The 22,191-nt window shown below is 39.9% G+C and overlaps 1 protein-coding gene across 3 annotated transcripts in view; it reads left to right on the forward strand.

The window, feature by feature from the left end:
• Window positions 1-22,191, forward strand: part of LDLRAD4 (low density lipoprotein receptor class A domain containing 4) — a 436,727-nt gene that overhangs the window by 235,848 nt on the left and 178,688 nt on the right. For all 3 annotated transcript variants that reach the window (XM_049620496.1, XM_049620498.1, XM_049620499.1), the window contains exon 4: window positions 7,346-7,486. In XM_049620496.1, the coding sequence (XP_049476453.1) occupies window positions 7,346-7,486 (141 nt within the window). The remainder of the gene's footprint in view (window positions 1-7,345; window positions 7,487-22,191) is intronic.

Here is a 22,191-nt window from a genome sequence, read left to right on the forward strand (position 1 = left end):
CTCTCTCTCTCTCTCTCTCTCTCTCTCATTCCCCCTCTGCCCCTCCTCTGCTCGCGCTCATGCTCTCTTGCTTTCTCAAAAAAATAAATAAAATTAGGATTGTGATAGATTTAGAATTCTACAAACATTTGGTTCTCACAGAGATTTTCTGCCTTAAAATAGGACTTTATATTTTTCTTGGTTATAAAATAATACTTAAAATTATCAAGGAACTTATAAATTACTAGTGACCCCAGCACCCAGAAGTAGCCACTATTTATATTTTGATCGCATACTTTCAAACTATTTTCTCATGTGCATTGCATATATTGATATGCCTTTTTTGTTCCTCAAAGTATTTTAAGGTAGTTTTTACCTGCTTGCTTTTAGTACTGTGCTAAGAAGTAAGAATACCTCCTCATATTTTATATACAGAAAAACACAGAAACAAATTCACTCATTAATTGGTTTTAAACACAAAAATGTAATAGCGCTGTTTGCCAATTCAAGTCCTAAAGGACTTTTGCTGACTTTTAAAATGCCTTATGGTGTTTTGATGCAAGTTGGGCAGTGTTTAAAGCTGCTCCAAAAAGTAATTGTAGGACTAGAAGTCTAAAGCCTGAAAGTACCTTGGAGTTTTAAGAGCACATTTTTCACTTATGGTTTTCAGATAATTTCAGACACATTAAAGTTATCTTTTCAGCACCATATTGGGAGTGATAAGCCATATCATAAACTGGATTGAGTTAAAAAACCTTTATTACTATCTTTGATGGGAAGCTCTTCTATGTTAATCTTATTATATGGGCAGATATCCTTTTATCATGCCATATTCATCTTTTTGAAGGACAACTATGGTTTTAGTAGCACCATTTAAGATATGACTTTTATTAAATGCTTGGGGTAACTTAATTCATTATACAGAATATAAACCTTCTAATTAAATTCCCCTTTGTTCCAAATTTATAACCAGGAGAGTCAGCTCTGTCTTTGAGGGAGGGGGGAGAGCATCATTAGTGATACAGTGGTCTTTACATTTGACTTTCGGCATGCTGTGTAAATCACTATATGATATTAGGTGAGGCACATGCAACTTCTGCAGACCTCTTCCCTCAGATTTTGAGAGAGATCAGTGTGCTAATATGTAGATATTAAGTCTCTTACAGGTTACTCAAAATGTATTCTTTGCATTGAAAAATTTTGTAGGAGAATATGCATATTATCAATCATCCTTATGCCATTCATATACTGTCAAAACCTGACATTTGAGAAGAATAGCCCTAAGGATTAGCTTTTCATTTCTGAAGATTCTCAAAGCCTTATTTTCATAATTTGCTAAATCACTACTTTATGGTGCTGTCATTCTGGCTCCAGTATTCTAACTTCACTGAAGGCTGATAAAAGAAATAACCATACAGGGAGCTCTTTTCTCTTTGTGACAAAACTGGTGTGTAAGATAGCTTCCATACTGTTGTACGGAATTCATACAACAGTATGTTGTAGTATTCCATACTGTTTAATAAAAACAGTTATGGACGTTTTTAAGTCTTAGAAGCAGGAGAAAGTCTGTTTCTGATTAATTGGAATGCCTACCACTATCAGCTATCGACGGCTTGCCACCATGCCTCTGGTTTCCTTGTCTCTGTGGCAGCTCATTTGCTTGGACTTCATTTTAATGGCTGGTTAGTAAAGCTTTCTTAAGTCACAGAGTTGTTCTCTTTTCCCTTGCATTTTTTCATTTTTTTGGTTTGTTTTTTACTCACTGATTTTCATTTTTATTGGACTTTACCTTGTGGGGGGGTAGGCAATGTGTATACATTAATAAAAATATTGTTGTCATCTCTATACTAGGAAATGTAAACTTACATAGGTTGTGGTAAAATTGTTTGTACTGATTTTAGAAGCCTATTAATTCTTCACCTATAGGTTACTGACAGCTAAGTTTAATCTCTGTTATTCACAGTGTAAGTACATAGAGAAGGCCCCTATTATTGAGAGCAAATTCTAGATTTTAATGTCAGAAATGTTGCAGCCAGAATCACTCTCAGTTTTCAGGTTTGTGAATGATAGAAGTGTGAACTGAATGAGCCGATGTTGCTGTATGAATTTTAACTGAAATAGCTACCATAGACTACTTTGCCAGTTCACAAAAAAGGCTGATTTTACAGCTGTGATGTAATACTGTATATAGGTCCTTATTTTGTGACTGAGATTATATCCGTGAAAACTAAGGCTTTACAAAGAGTGTAGGAAAAATTGAAACCAATGTTTTGTTCCCTGTCCCCCCAGATTTATTGATAATTGACGTATAACATCACATAAGTCTAGGATACAGCGTGTTGATTTGATACACTTATATATTGCAAAATGATGATTGCTATAGCATGAGCTAACACCTAGGTTAGGTCACCTAATTACTATTTCCTTTGTTGTGGTGAGAACATTTAAGATCTACCCTCTTAGCAACTTTCAAGTACTTTTTATTGTCTTAACTAATAGAATGTTAACTCTACCAAGTCTATTAACTTTGGTCTCTGAGATGCAAGTTTGTTCTCTAGGAAGTAAGGATGGAGCATTTATCTTTGAATCCTGTTCAAGTTTGGGTGTAGAATATAAAATTGTTAAGCTACTGGGAGGAGGCTCCAGGCCCAATGTGGGGCTCAAACTCATGACCCCAAGATTAAGAGGCACATGCTGTACCAACTGAACCAGCCAGGCACCTCCCCAATTTTTTTTAATACAGTGTTTTTTTTGTGTGTGTGTATAAGTTTGGAATTCACAGAATAATTCTTTTCCGTTTTCCTCTCTAACATAGTATACTCCAACTGGCTGATATTAATTTATACATAATTGGAATGACATTTAGGACAAAAAAGTTTTTCCTTCAATTTGATAGAAATTTTGGGTTTTATGTTCCATTACAGGGAATTCATTTTTTGACTTTGGGTAAGTCAGGAATTCTCTCTAGACTATTTCCTCATCTGTGACATGAGAGGTTGGACCACTGTGTCTCTAGGGCGCTCTTAACATTAGAATTTTATGAATCTATGACAATTCAAAGTCACAGAAGCTCATCAGAAGCTTTATGTAGGAACGTAGAAAAACTAAAGAAGACCCTAAATCTGGATGAAATTCTTTATTACTAAGAGTATATAAAGTGATTATCTAAAATCTGTTGCTGATTCTGGAGTTGTGTTTTTTTTTTTTTTTCATAAGAAGTAGAGAGTTATGGCAGAAAGGGATGCCATTTTCTTCATTTAAAAAGTCCCAACTTTAGGGGTGCTTCAGTCGGTTGAGTGTCTGACTTCGGCTCAGGTCATGATCTCACGGTACGTGAGTTCGAGCCCCACATTGGGCTTTGTGCTGACGGCTCAGAGCTTGGAGCCTGCTTCAGATCTGTGTCTCCCTCTCTCTCTGCTCCTTCCCTGCTCACGCTCTGTCTCTGTCTCTCAAAAATAAGTAAATGTTAAAAAAAATTTAAAAAGTCCCAACTTTAAAGAAGAGAAATTATTGAAGTATTACAGATTTTTAAATCATATCTATAGGTCCCAAAGGAAAAACTAAGTTACGTAGTTAGTTGTTCTTTCAGGATTACACGTCTGAAATCACCACAAATTTGGTAGCCAAAATATTTCCAATGTTTAAACAATCTTTGATACCCTTCAACTTCTGGCTTGGCAGAAATACTCAAGTTCCACAAAGAATAGATGAAATATAGTAAGAAAACATTTTTTTATTCTTCTATCTTCTTTCTCTCACTTGAGTTTTACTTCATTGAGGACATTTTCTGTCGTTAGTGGGTCAAAATGGAGTTTGGGGTCACAACTGTGGTCACAAAGCTTCTGAAATACCCTATTGGCAGTACAGAGTTGTAGCAACTGGGCCTTATGTCCTGGAGTCATCAAAATACCTGCCTCTTTTAAGAGATACTTTTTTAGTAAATTAGCAAATACCAACTAAACATTCCAATAAAATATTATTAGCTAAAAAAAGGGGGGCTTATTAGGGCTTAATATAAGTAAGTTACCTAATTCTCACTAGGCAGTGGTTCTTCATCCTGGCTGTGCATCTGAATCATTTTAAGGATCTCTAGAAACAACCACTGCCCAGGCTGGACCTTGGGCCATTGAAAGCAGTTAGACTGGGACTCAGGCATCAGAAATGTTGAAAGATGCCCCGGTGATTTCAGTACACAGCTGAGGTTAGAGTCTCTCATCTAGGGTTCTTAGTTTGTTTCACATACCACAGTAACCTATTAGAGGACCACTGAACACTGGGATTTTGGATAGCAAAGTGTGGTGGAGATGGCCTTGCAAGGTGAGTCGGGATCAAGTTGAAAGCCTGCCTCTGTTGTCACCAGTTGTGTTACCTTAGACAGATGTTTTACTCTGTAATTTCATTCCAGCTTTAGCATTAATCTTTAACACTTAATAGCATTATAGTAATTTTCTATATCCCATCAAGAAGTCGATAGATTCAAAATTTCATTCCAGTTGTTTTGATTCACATGGCCATGTAATGGAAAGACCTTTAGTTTGATATTTAGCTAATGACTCATCATTGAGGAGATTTAGATTTTATGAATTTGAAATTCTATGGATTGCTGTTGATGTTTGCACTAAGAACTAAGAACTTTCTAAGCACATTACTAGCAAAAGCCTTATTAATGCACCCTGAGTTATGTTAAGCCTACTTAAGAAAAGAAACTGTTTTGGGCTCCTGTGTGGCTCAGGGGGTTAAGCATCCAACTTAGGCTCAGGTCATGAGCTCATAGCTTGTGAGTTCAATCCCTGTGTTGGGCTCTGTGCTGACAGCTCAGAGCCTGGGGCCTGCTTCAGATTCTGTGTCTCCCTCTCTCTCTGTTCCTCCCCCACTTGCACTTTGTCTCTCTCTCTGTCAAAAATAAATAAAGATTAAAAAAAAAAAAGAAACTGTTTTGAGAACCTTGTTACATATGTGGACATCCTCATTACAAATGAACCTTACACATTTGTGAAAGCACACTTGGAAACTGAGAGGCAGTTCTGGAGAGAGCCTGCGACCAGAGGTAATGGATTTGGACACACATCTGAATGTTGCCATTTATTAGGAGTTTAATTATGGGCAAACCACTTAATCTCTGAGTCTTAATTTCCTCATCTATGAAATGGGAATAATATCTAACTTAATTATTTCACAGGGTTTCTATGAGGCTCAGATTAGATCATTCATTTATTCAACAAATATGTGATTCATTGAGTTGCATTCACTTGTTGGGCAGCACTCTAGATATGAAGGAGATAAAGAAGGAAAATATGTCATTGGAAAGAGTTAGCAAATATATTGGTCACTTCTCATATGATTAAAAAAATTCATGTTGTGAGCCCTTTGAAGAGGGCTTGCTCTTTCATCTCTGTGTTTCCACGTCTCAATACCTGGCACATAGCAGGGAAGGGGCTAAAGTACTGATTACATAAATGCATGAATCACATAATTCATTTCCTTGAAAACATTTTGTTCTCTGGACTGGGTCTCCCTTGAACAAGTTGAAATAAGTAAAGTGTGGGTGTGGTTTCATGTTCCTGCTGGTTTAAAGTTCCACACAAACTGGGATGTGGTAGTCTAACCTGATATCCTTTCAATCCATAGCAATGGTTAATCTTTTAGATGGAGTTTGATTCAGTTTAGGTTAGTATTCCCTTTATTCCAGTTACCATTTGAACAACATCAGCCTGTTTTTGGCTAATGTCCTTTTCATGTTTGGTATTAATCTCAACTGTAATATTTCTTTTGGAAAGTAAGATAAATTCTTTTCTTGACATCCCTTTTTTCCATTAAGTAAAAAAAAGTCACTTCATAAATGTTATTTCAAACAGCTGGATTTTAATATTTCTACCTTATGGGAAGAGCATTTGGCATCAGCAATGTTCCTACCACATGGCTTGGATCACACTCTGTGCACAAATTTTTTAACCCAGACCCTGTGGCCGGCAATGAACTTGTAGATGTGCATTTGGGCTGTGTTCACATGCTGTTCTAAATTAGGTCAGGGGGTGGGCTAGTGTCTTCTATACTCTTTGAGAAAAATGTGAACAAATGGAGAATTGTAATATCCTTTTCATACTGGGCCACAGAAATATTTTGAGGATTTAAGTTCTGTCTCTTTGCAACAGGTAAAAGGGTTATTCTCTTTGCAGCCCCGTTTATTGTTAGCATAACGGGAGGAGGCCTTGGTGTGTTGATGCCCAGTCTTTTATCTGAATAATGGAATTTTAGAGTTGAAAGGACCTAGGAATTGATGCAGACCTGCCAGCAATATTCTAGACAGACAAAATTGAGGAGAAATGAAGAGGCTGTGATAGTCAGCATCAGTAGTGATCTGAGACGCTTTTCCTGAAGTTTTTTTTGTACCCAGTGATGTGGACATACTGTGCAAGTTCTGCCAGCTTTTGTGGGTGCTCCTGGGAGAAACCTCACTGTCAGAATGCAAGGTGATATTCAATGTAAGATATACATAGATGTTTATGTGCTCATGTATATATAATTGTATAATTTCCATTATTTTTAAATGCTTACTTTGATAGTAACAGGTTAAGTTTGCAAATTTATTTTAAAGTCTTGTAAAAGTAAATTCCATTTTCACATACTGATTTGTAGAGATTTCAGGGATCCCGTGTTCAGTGTGGCCTATAGGGATTTGGGCTGGGCTCTATCATATTCCATAAGTTACTCACATGGCCCTTGGCATTGATGTTTCTTAGCTAGCAGAGAGCACATGTTATTTTCCTATGCTTTATATTATAAAGTCAGTGCTCCCCTTGCTTGCTATTAAAATAGGTTTTACTGAGGCACAAGATAAATGAATACCAAAGAGGTTAAATATTTTGCCCAGAGCTTCACAACATCCAGTGATGAGTTGGAAATAAAATATCTGAGTCTCCTTTTGTTATGCCTGAGCTCCCAAGTTCTTCTGGACTTGTGCTGCTTCTTCTCAGGGTCCGCACATCCTTGGAGGCTTGGGAAACTGCCACAGATGTTTTCAAGCAAAATAAGAGCCTCATATCTATGACTTTTTTTTTTTTTTTTTTTTTTTTTTTGCTAGGCAGGTCATGGAAAGAAAGCACCTGTATTACTTATTTTGTGGGTTAGAGACATGGGTGAGTAATGTACAGCAGGCTCCAGAGTGCCCCTGGGACACAGTCTTGTGTATTTCATAAGATCCTTACCAAGATAGCCCTTTCTGAGTTCAGTTTCTTGGGATCTACAGATAGACTGATTTCCCAAACTGTCATGGTGCACAAATGCACAAATGCGGAAAAAAAAAAATTCAAGTATTGAATTCACTACTTGTATTGACTACTTTATGCTTTATATTGTACTTTTTCAGAGTGCAAATTCACCTGCACCAGCGGTAAATGCTTGTATCTTGGTTCACTGGTCTGTAATCAACAGAACGACTGTGGGGACAACAGTGATGAAGAAAATTGTCTCCTGGTGACCGAGCATCCACCTCCCGGCATCTTCAACTGTAAGTCCCTCCTACTTACTTTGGTATCATTAAATTGGATGTGTTTTTGAAGTAATTAGGAGGTGAGGTCATAGGGAAATAGAAAGGATGTTGATTTTTGGTTAAGAAAGAAATTTTATATTTTCACAAAGGGAGTGTTTTTTTCTTTCAGGATAGAAAGATGGTGTGTCTAAACTGGGAAATTCATCCTACTTTCAGAAATGGCCAGTGGCATTGTGTTTTAGAATAGGCTTTGGCTACTTACCTTAGAAACACTAACAGGATTGTAAGAAATAATATATTGATTTAATATTCATGCCAGTTTTGTAAAAAGTTTTAGAGTAATTTAAAATAATAATTTGAAAATAATTTAAAATAAGCAAAGAAAGATGTGGAGAGTTCATAATTAACCATGTAATTAAAATAATAGAATAGAAAAATTTATATGGGATGTGAAAAAAAGTTCTGATCATGTATTTTTCTGCTTGGTACTAGATAGAAAACAAATTAAGTGAGGTGTTTACGTGTCTGCATCCCAAGGCTGAGGCTTTGACCATTTCTTATACTTGAAAAGGTGAAATCAGAGTTTGAAGTTCATTCATTTTTTGATCTCATGGTTTTTATGAAGAGGAAGGAGTAAGAAGGCAGCTTTGACACACTGCTGAACTTCTCTTAGGAAATTTGCCTTACCTTTTCCTGTGTTTTCTTGAGCTGAGTGAAGCGGGTTGATGATGAGCATGTCTTTGCAATAGCACATCCAAGGGGGATGTTTGCTCCTCTTCATGGGGTCCTACTGAGATCATTTTATGAAATTCAGCTTCTCTCCCCAGTTTTACTGACATTATCTTGAGAAGTTATATTTGTTTTTATTTACAGATTTAAAATTTCTATTATGGCTATCATACTGCATAAATATTGATACTGTAATGTGAAATGGGAGGAGATTTTTTAAAAGAAATGGTTTTCTGTATTCCTGCTGTATTTTTATATTGAAGGCAAGCTCAGAAAATGGCCATGCCTAGTGAGTTTTAAGACCTATTCTTATTTATGCTTGCTAAATTTGGGAGTCTAGTAGTGTAATAATTCTCTTCATGTCAGTTTGCATTTTCTTATACTGAGTGTTCTTAGAGTCCTATCTCTATACTATAAGAAGACAATTTAAGGTTAGGAGGAATGCTTTCCTGATATTTGGTCCTTGTGTCTCCTGTGGAGATTTTTTCAAAGCTTGTGCCACATCTTGGTTGGGGAGAGCAGAGTTCCTTTGACTTACCAGAAGCAATAATTGAGTAGCCCTTGTGGCCATAAGTACTGTAATTTTCATAATGCAGCTTGTTTGGACACAGGGAAGGGATCCCCATAGTGAACTGTCCTGCCTGCTCCGAGTTTGACTTTTGGGTTGGGATCCTGGCCATGGCACTCACCTAACAGTGGGGCAGCTCTTTGACTTTATCTGCACAGTGGGGCATGAGGATGGGTATTGTGAGGATTAAGCGGCATGGTCCACAGAAAGCACTTAGAATCTTGCTAGTCCTAAGCACTTGATGTAGGTCAACTAGACTCAAGCCAGGGGGTCTTAGAAGGAGAAGAACAATGTAAAGGCAATTTCTTATTTTGTTTTCTCTAGACTTGAGTAACAGCAAACATATTACATGATAGACTATGGAGAGAATATTACAACTGTGTGGTATTTTGACTGGTTTAGAGAGTTCTGTGTGAAAAGCAAGCCAACTGAAACTTTGTCCCTCTAAGCTTGGGCACTTCGCAGACTGTTTCTCTGTATCTTGAAGGTGCTTCTCCTTCTCTTTAGGATAATTCAACTGCAGTCCTCTTATTGTATTGAACCCTCTTCCCTCCGCTCCCCCCTTCTCCTCCCTTTCCCTTCCCTTCTTCTTTTCCCTTCCCTTCCTCCCACCTCTCTCCCCTTCTTGTTAGCATTCTTTTCTGTTTTTTAAAAAGTACTTTTCTTAAAGTTTATTATTTTTGAGAGAGAGAGAGTGAGAGCACAAGCAGGGGAGGGGCAGAGAGAGAAGGAGAGAGAGAATCCCGAGCAATCTCTGTGCTGTCACAATGGAGCCCAAGGATGTGGGACTCTGCTCATAAACTGTGAGATCATCTCCTGAGCCAAAACCAAGTGTCAGATGCTTAATTGACTGACACCCAGGTACCCCTCTTTTCTGTTTTTGAAAGCCTATTTCCAGGTAACTTATTCATTCATTCATTCATTTTATTATTTATTTATTTATTTATTTATTTATTTATTTATTTGGAGAAGGAGAGCATGAGCAGAGGAGGGGCAGAGAAGGAGGGAGAGAGAGAGAGAGAGAGAGAGAGAGAGAGAGAGAGAGAGAAAGAATCCCAAGCAGGCTCCATGCTATTAGTGTGGAATCTGACATAGAGCTTGAACTCACAAACTCTGAGACCATGACCTGAGCCAAAATTAAGAGCAACCAACCAAGAGTAATCAACTTAATCAACTGAGCCATCCAGGCACTCTTTTCATTCATTTTTTAACAATGTGAATGCCTTAATTTTGCTTAAAGCAAGGTGAAGGAGTTACAGGTATAAATGTTTCAAAGTTGCCCAGGCAGCTACAAAAGTTTGTCCTAATAAGAATCTTAAGATCCTGTTGACAAGCTGTTGGTCCTTGATGTTCAGATATAACTAACATTTGTTGTGTCCTTGTAGCTAAAATAGGGCATTAAGACAAAACCCAGGAGACATAAGGACACAGAGTGAGACCATGGCTGTGACTTGGGTTCAAGTTTCAGCTCAAGGAAGTGACTAAACCACTTTGACCCTTAGTTTCCCTATCTATGAAACGGGAATTAGTTCTCAGTCATATAAGGGTGCTATGAGAATTTAAGTGAAATAATACACACAAAAAGTATAGTCTACATAATTGCATCATTACTAGCATCATCCCCTCTCATGGTGTGGCCATTTCTTGGAGAGGTGGACCACCATGGCTTTGTATCTTTTGTCTCTAATGTCAGGTTCACTCTTCATATGTTACAAAATTTTTCATGTGTCCAAAGGTTAGTTCATCTTCACAAATTCTAGATGTTTCCTACCTACTCTGTCCCCTCCTCAGCTGAGAGCAGCTTACTCTGATGTGGCCAGCAGCCCTTCTGCACTCTTTTGCCCCAGTTCTTCACAGCCACCAGAGGGAACTCAGCCCACTTGTCACATCAGGACACTTGCTCTGAGTTTGTTGTAGCTGGTGTGTTCTTTGTAGTCAGGAGTCTTTGGGAAAGGTTGTAGCTTCCCTGCTCTTTGTTGATGCCAGAAGAGGATCTAGTATTGAATCAATATATTTTCTTCCCCATACCCTATTGGGCAAGAATATAAACAAAGGATATGTTTCTTTCTGTTAATAGCTGTGTAACGAGGCTTAGAAGCTCTCCGTTTGAAAGTGGGTTTTAATAGATCTCCCAATACATTTCCTATAGCAGATGGACAGTATGCCCTTCACCGAGTACTAACTCTGATGTTGAGGCTCCCCTTCCTCTCTACCTTGAGAACTTGAAGTTTTACAGGAATTCCTGCATATAAAATATCACATTCCAGAAAAACACATAGTGCTTCCTCCTTGTTCCTGTTTAAGAACAAGATCCATTTACTTGATTTGCTTTGTTTCCACCTGTAGGAAACATTTGGTGTTCTGCTATTTGATTGTGCTTATGGTAAAGCAAATTGGAATCTTCTGGATTTCCAGATGAGCTAGAATCAGTTTTATGCCTAGGTTATTGGCTGTGGGTGTGCACCATGGCTCAGATGTCTTGGTAATCTCTGTCTCTCACTTGATATTTGCTAAAATTTACCATGAATTAAGGGTAGTAAGAAAATGTTACTGTCATTTATGAAGTTGGTAATACTGATAATCATGGAGGCCCTTATAAGAGCTGTAAGTAGTTTTTCCTGTCAAAAAATGTTGTTGGAACTTAAACTGAGTGGTTTCACCTGCTTGTCTACTTTGCTAACTATGGTTAGACTCTCCATTGACTGAGGCTAGTTTCTTTTCCTGTTAGCCTCAAAGGATTTTGCACAGATGTGGATGACTGAGCTGGTGTTGATGGCCTTGCAGAAAGAATTTTGTTGGATACATCTTTTTATAGAGGAGGAAAAATGCTATCAGCCTAAATTGCCAGTTTTTCTTATGTCTTTTCCCTTGGCTGTTACATCAATATATTGTACTCATGGGCACTAAAAATACAAATTATATAAATAAAATGATTTATTGTATGAAAGAATTATTTTTGTACATATTATTATATTTACAAATAAAATTATTAAGTGCCTTGTTTGATCATTGTACCAGGAATTGTGTGGGATGAAGGAAAACATAGATCCTGTTATCAAGGTGCTGATATTCAAGGAACTGAAAGATAAATAAATATGAACACAGGATAGTGAGAGCTAAGCAATTCTAATATCTTGTGGTTCAATAGTTTAGAGAGAATTATTTTTATTGGACTGGTAGTCATGGTGACTTTGTAGAGGAGACATGCTGGGTGGCATAGGACAGCGTGTCAGAGCCAAGAACAGCATGAACATGGGGAGAATCAGGGGTAGCGGGTAGCCTGAGACAGGGTTGGAAAGGTGAGTTGGGCCCCTAGAGAAAAGCCAGTAAGTCATGCTATACTTTCTGCCCATCTCTAAAAGATGGACTGCCTATGCATCTGCTGTGCATGTGCAGGGGGGAGCTGCACAGCTCACCTGTTGCCCTGAGTGATGTTGGCATTGCAACTCCCAGACATTCAGTGAACTCTTCTCTCCGTACCAGGCTGAGTGTTTCCTGTTACACTACATTTTCAAAGCCACTGTGCTTCATCTTGGTTGGGGAGAGGCAGAGTTCCTTTGACTTCCAAGAAGCAATAATTGAGTAGCCTTGGAAAGAGCTGTGTGCTTTGGAAGTGTTGGCAAGAACAGACCTTCCTTAAGCAATCGCTGCTAAGGAATTCATGCCACTAGACCTTAAGAGTAAGCCCAAATTTGAAACGAAGCCAGCAGTTTAATCAGAACAACTTTCACTTTCAGCTTCAGTGGAATTTCCAATTAACTGAGGGGATCTGATTCAGGGAAAGTGGGGAGTGTAGGAGCTCCTATCCCTATTGGAGGGGGAAGTTGCTTCTTTCTCCATAGGTGGTCTCATAAAACTGAATCTCAAAATCAAATGAAGTAAAGCTAATAAAGCATACCCAATTAAGCCAGGATTTTAACTACAGGACTTTGTAAGGAGGAAATTTTTTTTGGCCCAAGACCATTTAGGGTAATAACAAGCAAATAAGATGAAATTCAACATATTAAAATCTGAGCTGGGTATCTTTCTTCCCAACCAGCTCTTCTCACAGTCCTCTCCCCTCCCCGCCTCCCACCCCCCACCCTGCCAAAGGGACTGGCACCTAGGCTCAAGTCATGTTTAGGCACTGAACTATACTACCATGTACTTCACCTTTGACTGTTAACTTCCTACTTTCCAAGTATGCTTGTTTGTTTGTTTGTTTGTTTGTTCATTCGTTCATTCATTCATTCATTCATTCAGTTTTAAGACATAATTGACATACAGCACTGTGTAAGTTTAAGGTATATAGCATAATACTTGACCTTATGTGTATTGTGAAATGATTACGGCAATAAGTTTAGTTAACACCAAGTATTTTATATTTGGGACCAGACTTATAACCAGGTGGAGAACTTACCACGATCAGTCTTCACAAAGACTAGGCCTTTAATTTTTTCTGTAATTATTTCAGTAAATGTTAACCCTCACTACTGTCATCACATATCCTGTCAGAGTTCATATTTCTTCAATTGTCTTATAAATGTGTATGTTGTTTTGTTTTAAAGTCTGTTTTTAAAAAAAATATTTATTTTAAGTTCTAAGGCCCAACATGGGGCTTAAACTCATGATCCCAAGATCAAGAATCTCATGGTCTACCAACTAAGCCAGCCAGGCACCCTTGTTTTGTTCTTTTATAGTTTGTTTGAACCAGGATCCAAAGAGGCTCCAAAAATTGCTCCAAGATGGATTGATATGACCCTGAAGAATTTTTTACTTTCTTACGTCATGTAACTTTTTGGTAGAAGGGTCTGGATTGTTTGTTCTATAGGGTTTCCATACTCAGAATTTTGCTGACTGCTTTCCCATGAAGTCACTAAATGTGCTCCTCTGTGCCTTCTAATTCCTGTAATTTGATAGTTACATCTAGAGTTTGGGGAGATTTAGGTTTGAATGTTGTGTAGGTGAAGTGGCTTCATAGGTGCCATTGTCTTCCATTCTGAGGCCCACCCTGTCTTGTTGTCCCTCTGTTGTATGATTATTGTTAGTCATGAGGGGTTGCAAGATAGTCATAACCTAATACTACCCTTTTTTCTTCATTTATTAGTGGGGATACTTGTATAAAGAGAAACTTCTCATCAACTATGTGATTACCATGAAGTAGATATCATGTAGGATCAGTTTTCTTAATAATGAGAAAGTTCCCTATCACCCTTCAGAGGTAACCAATGAGATTTTCTTTATGTGTCATTATGAACTGATATATTAAAACACATCTGATGTATATATGGCACCTTTTGGGAAACCCCCTCTGGTGTACTTGGGTGATCTACTTCCTAGGTCTTATCCAGAATTCTGGATCCCAGTGGCCTGTTTAAACAGGTGAAACTCCAGGAGTGGAGGGTCTGTCCAGTTCCCCAATGCCCAGGAGCCTCATGAACTCATTTCCTCATGCCTGTTCTTTCACCTCACCCAGTTGACCCTTCCTTTCCCTCCCTTGACCTCTGAACTCCCTACAGCCCTGTGCCTCTGAGCCCACCACTCTGTGTTGCATGTACTTTGTAGACCCTGGGATGTAATCTGCTCTCCAGCTCTTCCTTAGAAGGCTTCAGCTGCCAATAGGCACCACACCTTGACTGGACATGGCCTCCACTTGGACAGGGCCCTCAGCATCTGTGAGAATCCTTGCAGTTCCTTAGTTGGAGCCCTCTACTGCTTTTCTCCACACTTGTGCAGAACTTTGCTGCTTGGTTCTACCCTCCATCCATTCCCTGGCTCACCTTAAAGTGCATTTGGAAAACAGCTTGACAGCCCCTGACTGCTTCCTCTGTAACCCCTTTGTACTAACCACCACTCTCTCCTAGCTACTTTTGCTGTCTCACTTACTCATTGCCAAGTCCAGTGAACTTTTTTCCATTTCTGATTTTACTAGTCTTTTCTCTGCAGTTGACAAGGCTGATCATCTATCTCCTTTCTGAAATTCCGTTCCCTTGGGGTCACAGGATCTGCAGCTGACTGGTCTCTGGACACCTCCAGCTGTTCCTTCTCTTTGGCAGCAACTCTGTCCCCCAGGTGCTAGCCTTGGCTTATAGTTCTCATTCCTAGCCCTTGTCTGGGTAATACCAGACAGCACATGGGCATCAAAACCGTGCCCATATTCTTATCTCCAGCCCAGACCAATGTATCCAACTGCTTATTGGGCCTCTTCCAAGCCTCTTAAGCCCTGAGCATCCAAAGCTGAAGCAATGCTTTTTCCCTCCACCCTAGACCAGTTTCTCATTTGGTGGTTTTTTTAGTGTTTTGACCATCTGCCAGTTATATTGAGGTGGTGGTCACCCCTTCTAATGCCCTCCCCAAAGCCAGAGACAATTTCTCCTACTTGGAACTCTACAGCACATTGTGCCCTTCGTAAGGTGCTGTCTGTTCTGCTTGATCATTATATGTGTACAAATATAGTCCCCACTAGATGTTGAGCTCTTTGAAGGCAGGGGCTATGCTTACATCTTTGGGAGCACTGATGCTCCTAACATAGCATAGACTGTACATATATGGACACTTGAAAAGTATTTATTGAATTAAACTGAAAACCATTTATTCTTCCTCTGCTACTTTTCAGCATCCTATAAGCATGACCTTCAGTGAACAGGGCCTATACGGGTTTCTGCTATAGCCCCTATGCCCACCAGAGTCCATGGCATATATAGCATATGGTGCATGGCATATATTTAGCATATGGTGAGTGGTATATATAGCGTATGGTGCATGGCATATATAGCATACGGTATGTGACATATATAACATATGGTAATATGGCATATATAGCATATAATAGGTGGAATATATAGCATGTGGTTCACGGCCCTGTATGTGTTTGCTGAATGAATGGATGAACGTGATTATTTTTGAAAACTCAAGTCTGACCAGAGGATGCAAAAAAATTTCTGTTGGCATGGCCTAGTGCCCTGCTAGTGGAACTGAAGAGTTAAAACTATCTATACAATCCTGGCAGCCCACATGACAACACACAGAAAGAGATGAAGATAAGGTCTGCCCTCCCAAATTGTCTGTCATTACAGTATATATTGGGTTACCATAAACACCCAAACTAACCAGAGTATAAGCCTGCTCTAGTGTAGTGTTTATTCTGTGATCAACAGTATGATAGACTTTTACTATGATGTATATGAAAGTATGTAAAAGTAATAGACTTTTAGTGTGATGTGCTTTACTGAGGTCAAGGTTTCCCAATACAGCAACACTTGGGAGATAAATCTTTGGCTTCTGGATACCCACATGCTTTATATGAAGGGCTGGTTCATGCCGAGCCCCGAAGAAATGTAAAACGCTTCCTTCCGGCCCTAAAGAAGTGTGAGTGTGTGTTCCAGAGTGTGTGCTGTGTGTGTGTGTGTGTGTGTGTGTGTGTGTGTGTGTGTGTGTGTAAGTATGGGAGTGCGTCTCAGTGTGGACATGTTGTGTAGCTTTAGTTACCTGATTAGTCCTATCAGGTCAGGTCCCCGTTTTATGCCAGTGTATCTTTAGCATCCCAGGTTTCTTATTGCTCCTGGAGAACATATTCTCCTGTAGTCCCATAAACTGTGATTGGGCTCCCAGACTAGCCCTACAATTTGCTTAAAATACAAAGTATAGGAGTGCCTGGGTGGCTGAGTCCAACAGCTCAGAGCCTAGAGTGTGCTTCACATTCTCTGTCTTCCTCTCTCTCTGCTCCTCCCCTGTTCCCTCTCTCTCTCTCTCTTTCTCTCTCACAGAAATAAATAAACATTAAAAAAAATTAAAAGACAAAGTATAGTATTAGGTCCTGAGTTCCAATCCTGTAGTCACCACTCACTCACTCACTGTAGCTTTAGGCAAGTTGCTTAACCTCTTCCTATCTTGATTTTCTCATTTATAGATGAAGATGATAATATTGGTATTTCCTTCAAAGGGTTCTTCTGAAGATTTAATAAGATAGTTTAGGTAAAGCAATTACAATAATGCTTTGTACATAGTAAATGCTCAGTAAATATTATTACATTTATACCCTGTTTATTTGCTGTCTTTTAAAATTCACTTTGAAATAATCATTAAACTTAGAATAAAGTTACAAAACTAATTCTTTTTATCATTCTGTCACTCTATATTAACATCTTAATTTTTCTGACCCAGTTTAGAGTAAGTTGCAGACATCATGTCTCTTTACCTCAAAATATTTCAATGTGTATTTCCTAAGGAAAAGAGACGCTTTCATAACCATAACATAGTTACCCAAACCCTGAAAATGTAATGTTGACACAGTTCTGTTTCCAATATACAGTTCACATTAAACTCGTGCCAGTTGCCTCATTTGGGTCCTTCATAGAATATTGTTTGTGTTTCTCAGCAAAGGCTCAGCAGGAGAACTGCTTGTGGGAGGCTGCGCTAGGACACCTGTCAGATCCCTCCCACTCTTAATCTGTTGATCATCTTGAATGTTGAAAAACAGGAGTGCACACCGGGTGCTCACTGACCCTGGTTTTTTACCCATTTCTGGTTCCCGTGTGTTTTGTCACTCTTTATTTAAAGAGGATGTATGGAAACACTGTTCCCTTTCTCTGATGACCAGTGGGTACAAAGAGTTTATCTGAAGGCCTGCAGCTTCAGGGGTAGAGATGAGGTAGGCACAGAGCTGCCATTACTGAGTGTCAGCTGTTTACATGCATCATCTCATTCATCTCAAAACCATCCTAGAAAGTTTTCATACGAAACAGTACTCCGAGAGTTTGGGTAATTTATTCAGGCTCACAGAGCTAGAACATGCTGCATTTAGGTATTGAACTTAGGCTGTGGTTTTGTTTTTGCTTCTAGGTGTTTGAGGTTTTTATAATGATTTTTTTTTGGGCAAAGTTAAGGATCTACTCAGCAGTTTTTAGAGGTTTGTAGGGTTTGGGGCTAAAGATCAGACAGACTGTTATTATGAGCACCCATAGAAGTGCGTGCTACAAGAGAAGTTGTTTCTGTGATAATTTTTAATCAATACATAGATGCTGATAATCTTGGTTTCACCCTGGATTTTAAAATAGATTACAAAAAATTAACCCTGTAGTCCTAGTGTGTCAAGGATTATTGGGTTTCCTCTACTAATTAATTAATTAATTAATTAATCCCTTCTTTAGTTCTGCCCAGGTTGTGTACTATTTAGTGACCCGGGGGAAGTCAGTTCCCCTCTCTGTCTGACTTTCCCCATCAGGAGGGTGAGTGTGATGACAGCTGCCCTGTACACATGAGAGATTGTGTGGCTCACGCTTGGTGGGATCCAGTGAGCAAAGCAAATTTCTGCCATTACCCTCCCCCTTTTACCTGCTGTGAGCACCAAGAGCCCTCCTTGGCCAGATGTGGGCTTGTGGCCCTACACCCCTAATTTCCCTTCAAATCTTGTGTGTGCACTGTGGTCCCTTCAGACCCCTTTCAGCTGTCCCAGTGGAGGGAGGGCACTGCCTATTTCCTGGGTCCTTAAGCAACCCAGTGGATTAGACCTTTGATATTGCTGACTGCAGGGAGGGTGGAACAAGGGTCTTCCAGTGTGTTGTGTTGTCCTAGAGCATGGGGGGTGGGGATCGCTTGTGCTTTGAAGGCTCCACTTGCTGAATTCTGGCTTACCTTGGTCAGGGCCAGCAGTAGAGGCTGCTTGTAGTAAATCAAGCTGTTCTACAGAGCAGTGTGTATGTATTCTTTGACAGGGCTCCCCACCCCTGTTTCAATGTTAAAAAAAAAGAAAAAAAGAATCCATGACAAAAACCATTATTGACTTGTATGAAAATGATCCAAGATGGTATTTAAAACAAGGTGAGGAGAAGGATGTGCATCTGTTTGGCTGAGCCGGATCAGATTGCGGGTTATCACTGGCAGCATTCCACCTGGATGTGTTTTGTGGGGTGAGCCACAGAGGAGGCACTAGCAGCGTGCTCACCCTCCTTCTTCACTGCCAAAGAGGGTCCTCCTTCCCCTGCCCCCCCCTTTGGTTTTCTGCCTTGTTTCTCCAAGACAGTTTTCCGATCAATTAAAATCTTGTACGGTCTTGAAAGGCAATTCTGCCTTTTCAGATAAACAAAGGCAGAGAACAAATGGGAGGGAAAGTTTCAATAAACCTGAGGCATCATTTCCTCCTGCTGTGACACTAAATTTACGTGGATAAAAACAACCTCTTAGATTTACATTTTGATTCTGTTCCTGCTTTCATGTGTGCAGGGCTGTCCCACTTCAGATGAAATTTATCCACTTCTTTAAATATTTAGTAGTCTAGCGTGGATGTTAATGAAAGTCTGGCGGTGCTATTTTGAGAATTGCAACAATGATAGTAATTTTCAGTGTCAGATTCCTGCTTTGCAAAGGGAGAGAGGGATGGGAGGAGGAGGAGGGAAAAATGGTTTCAGTTCTAATAGAGTTTGCCATCCGCTGGGCCGTGCCAGACAGATGGGTCATGAATACTGTCTAGACGCTCTCTGCCTGAGCGAAGCCCTGGTCTCTAAGGACACGCAATGAGACGCCGGCTTAAGTAACCGGGGAAAGTCAGGGCAAGCTCTCCTGTAATCAGATAGAAATCAATGTGGATCCTGCTTCCTGGGGGAGGCCAATGGGTGGAAGGGGAGGTTAGATGTGGCAGGGGTGTTAAGAGAAACTGCCCTCTGTTACTGATCAATTTTAGTGCAAACTTGACTAACACTAGGCATTAGGGAGAACGTGAAAGGAGAGTTGTAGTATGATAACACTATTGATTTCAACTGTACTCTGCCACAGAATGCAGAATGATTTAATTCAGACATGGTCTTTGGAAGGCCAGAGAGCAGAAAAGGAGGATGTCTTCTTGTGTCATTAAAATAAGAACACAGACTGTTGGGTGACCTGCATTAATTGTGTATATTGATGAGCCAGGTACCCCACCAGTCAAGGCTGTCCATTCTGACTGTTCATTTTCTAGGGGTTAGCCTCTTAATTAAGAAGGGTTTTAGAAACTCACCTGGCTTGATTTCTTTTCTGATGAATCTCTTGAGAACTTTCCAAAGCTGGATCTAATCACAGGCAGCTCTGCTAATGGGGCTATGGGAAATGAGATAAAAATCTCACAAGTACCCTGCCAGGCTGTGCTCTAGTACATGGCTACTTTTTGATGGTTATTTTACTCTATGTTTCCTCAGTGCCAGGAATGGTGTTTACATGATATAAGTAGTGAGTTTCTGTTTATGAAAACTCACAATCTAAATGTGGCGGTGGTGGGGAAGGGGCTGTTTGCTATCAGGATGAAATTATGGGGGAAGACAAGGGACCACCAATGAGGAGCATGACTCAACTCAACTGGAAAGGGCTTCATTATTGGGCTTGATGTGAGTAGTCATATATTTGCCTTAGAAAACTTACTCAAGGGGAGCCTGGGTGGCTCAGTCAGTTAAGCGTCCAACTTCGGCTCAGGTCGTGATCTCACAGTTTGTGGGTCCAAGCCCCGCGCTGGGCTCTGTGCTGACAGTTCGGAGACTGGAGTTTGCTTTGGATTCTGTGTCATCCTTTCTCTCTGCACCTTCTCTGCTTTTGCTCTGTCTCTTTCTCTCTTTCAAAAATAAATAGTAAAAAATTTTTTTTTAATTTAAATTAAAAAAAAACATTCAAAAGCATCTGTGGTAAAGCTTGAAAGGAACCATCTTTGAGTAATTGTAAAAATGCAGCTAAAATACAACCACGATGTGACATGTCCTCTACTGCAGAGCTGGAGTTGACCCCCCTATTCCCCTCCACCCCAAGTGTAAGGCCCCTGAATTCACTATCTGGGCTCATAGCTTTTTTGATCATGTCTCAACAGAGAGGTGAACATAAACTTTTAATTTGGAAAAAAAATCTCCAACAACATAAATTTAGCAATAATAATTTTTTTACTCCTTCATCCATTCTTGTTATGCTCTAAGAGCAGAGGGAAAAGTAGACAGTTTTTGCTTCTTCCTTCCCAGAAAGAAAAGGAAAAACAAAGATGAAAAGTATTCTTAAAGTATATAATTCCTGGAGAGGAAAGAAAGAAATCCTGTGTTCAAGAGCTGCAGCCATAAGCAAGGAACAAGTCAGTCCTTGTTCCAAAATGTCTCTTCCCAGAAATACTGCCGAGGTAGCCTGAAAGGTGTGTTGGTATTTCAGAAAGGCATCTTTCCTCCCCCAAATTTTTGCCTGTTGTCCCCATCAGACTCTTACACTTACGGCATAAACTTGCCCGCCCTTTAGATAACTTATAGAGAGTGTCCATTTGTGGCAACAAGGCATGATGTTGCGGGAGTGATGTCAGCTCATACCGGCGGCCTTGGGTGTCTGGAGGGTGAACCACAACACTTGGCAGAACCCCAACACTTTTTGGTTCTGTTCACTTACAGTCAGAGAAACAAAGCATGCATCTGCGTGTTTTAGAGACTCCAGAGATTTTGTGGGGTGACTTGTGGGCTCATGAATGTGCCTTGGCTAGGAGAATATAGTATTGTTCCCCTTCTTTGAGAAAAGGTACCTGCCCTCACGTTGGCACACACCTGTAATGGAAAGGGTGCCTAGGTGTGTTGCCTCCTTATCTTTTCTCTTTATTGGGGGTTTGGGGCTTCTGTTACTTCATTTGATTCTAAAAAAGGGAAGAACAAGGAACATGAGCTAAATTTCTGATCCCTTTCTCCTTAGATCTTGGGGGGGAAGGCCTAGCTGTTGTTCCTGTAAGGTACACCGGTGGGGTTTGCTCATACTCACAGCCTCTCCCAACCAGTCTGGGTTTGAAGCAGGCAGCTGGTTGAAGTTTGACGGCAACTCTCTCTGTCATGGAGGGAGTGGCTGGGCCAGGCAAGGACAATTATTTACCTTCTGTGACTTGATTTAAATCTGTGTCTATTATTTGATGTAGTTTTCCACAGAAGGGCGACCAAGGAAAATGCACTCCTCAGAGACACCCTCCTCTTTCTGTTAGGTATACTTAGAAGATAGAAATGTCAAGTGTCGTCTGTTCCATGGGGAGAGAGCTTGTCATGACACCAAACTTTTAAATGCTAATCTGATCTTAGGAGATGGAAAGGGTCTTCACTTCCTCAGACCTATCAGTGCATCCTGTTAACCCCCACAAGGCTGTCAGGAGCCAGTAACCACTGCCTCCTCATGCTCTTGTAGTTCCATGTTTGTTCTCATGTTGAGACATTTAATCTGGAAATGATAAGAACTGATGGCCAGGGTAGTTAGCTTCTCCCAAAAAAACCCAGCATACCAGGACTGATTAATTTTTAAAAGTTGAAAGAGAATTAGTTGCTGAAAGATAGTATCTGAACAGGAGGTTGGAGAGTGCTCTAGATATATTTAGGGTACTTGCAGAAAATTATATACTAAATAGAAGCAATGTACCCTTTTTTTGGAGGCATGTTTCATGGAGAATATTTTTGGGGGTTGAGTATGTAAGAGGCACAGGGCTGAG

Source organism: Panthera uncia (assembly GCF_023721935.1).
Source record: "Panthera uncia isolate 11264 chromosome D3 unlocalized genomic scaffold, Puncia_PCG_1.0 HiC_scaffold_8, whole genome shotgun sequence".
NCBI classification, from domain to species: Eukaryota; Metazoa; Chordata; class Mammalia; order Carnivora; family Felidae; genus Panthera; species Panthera uncia.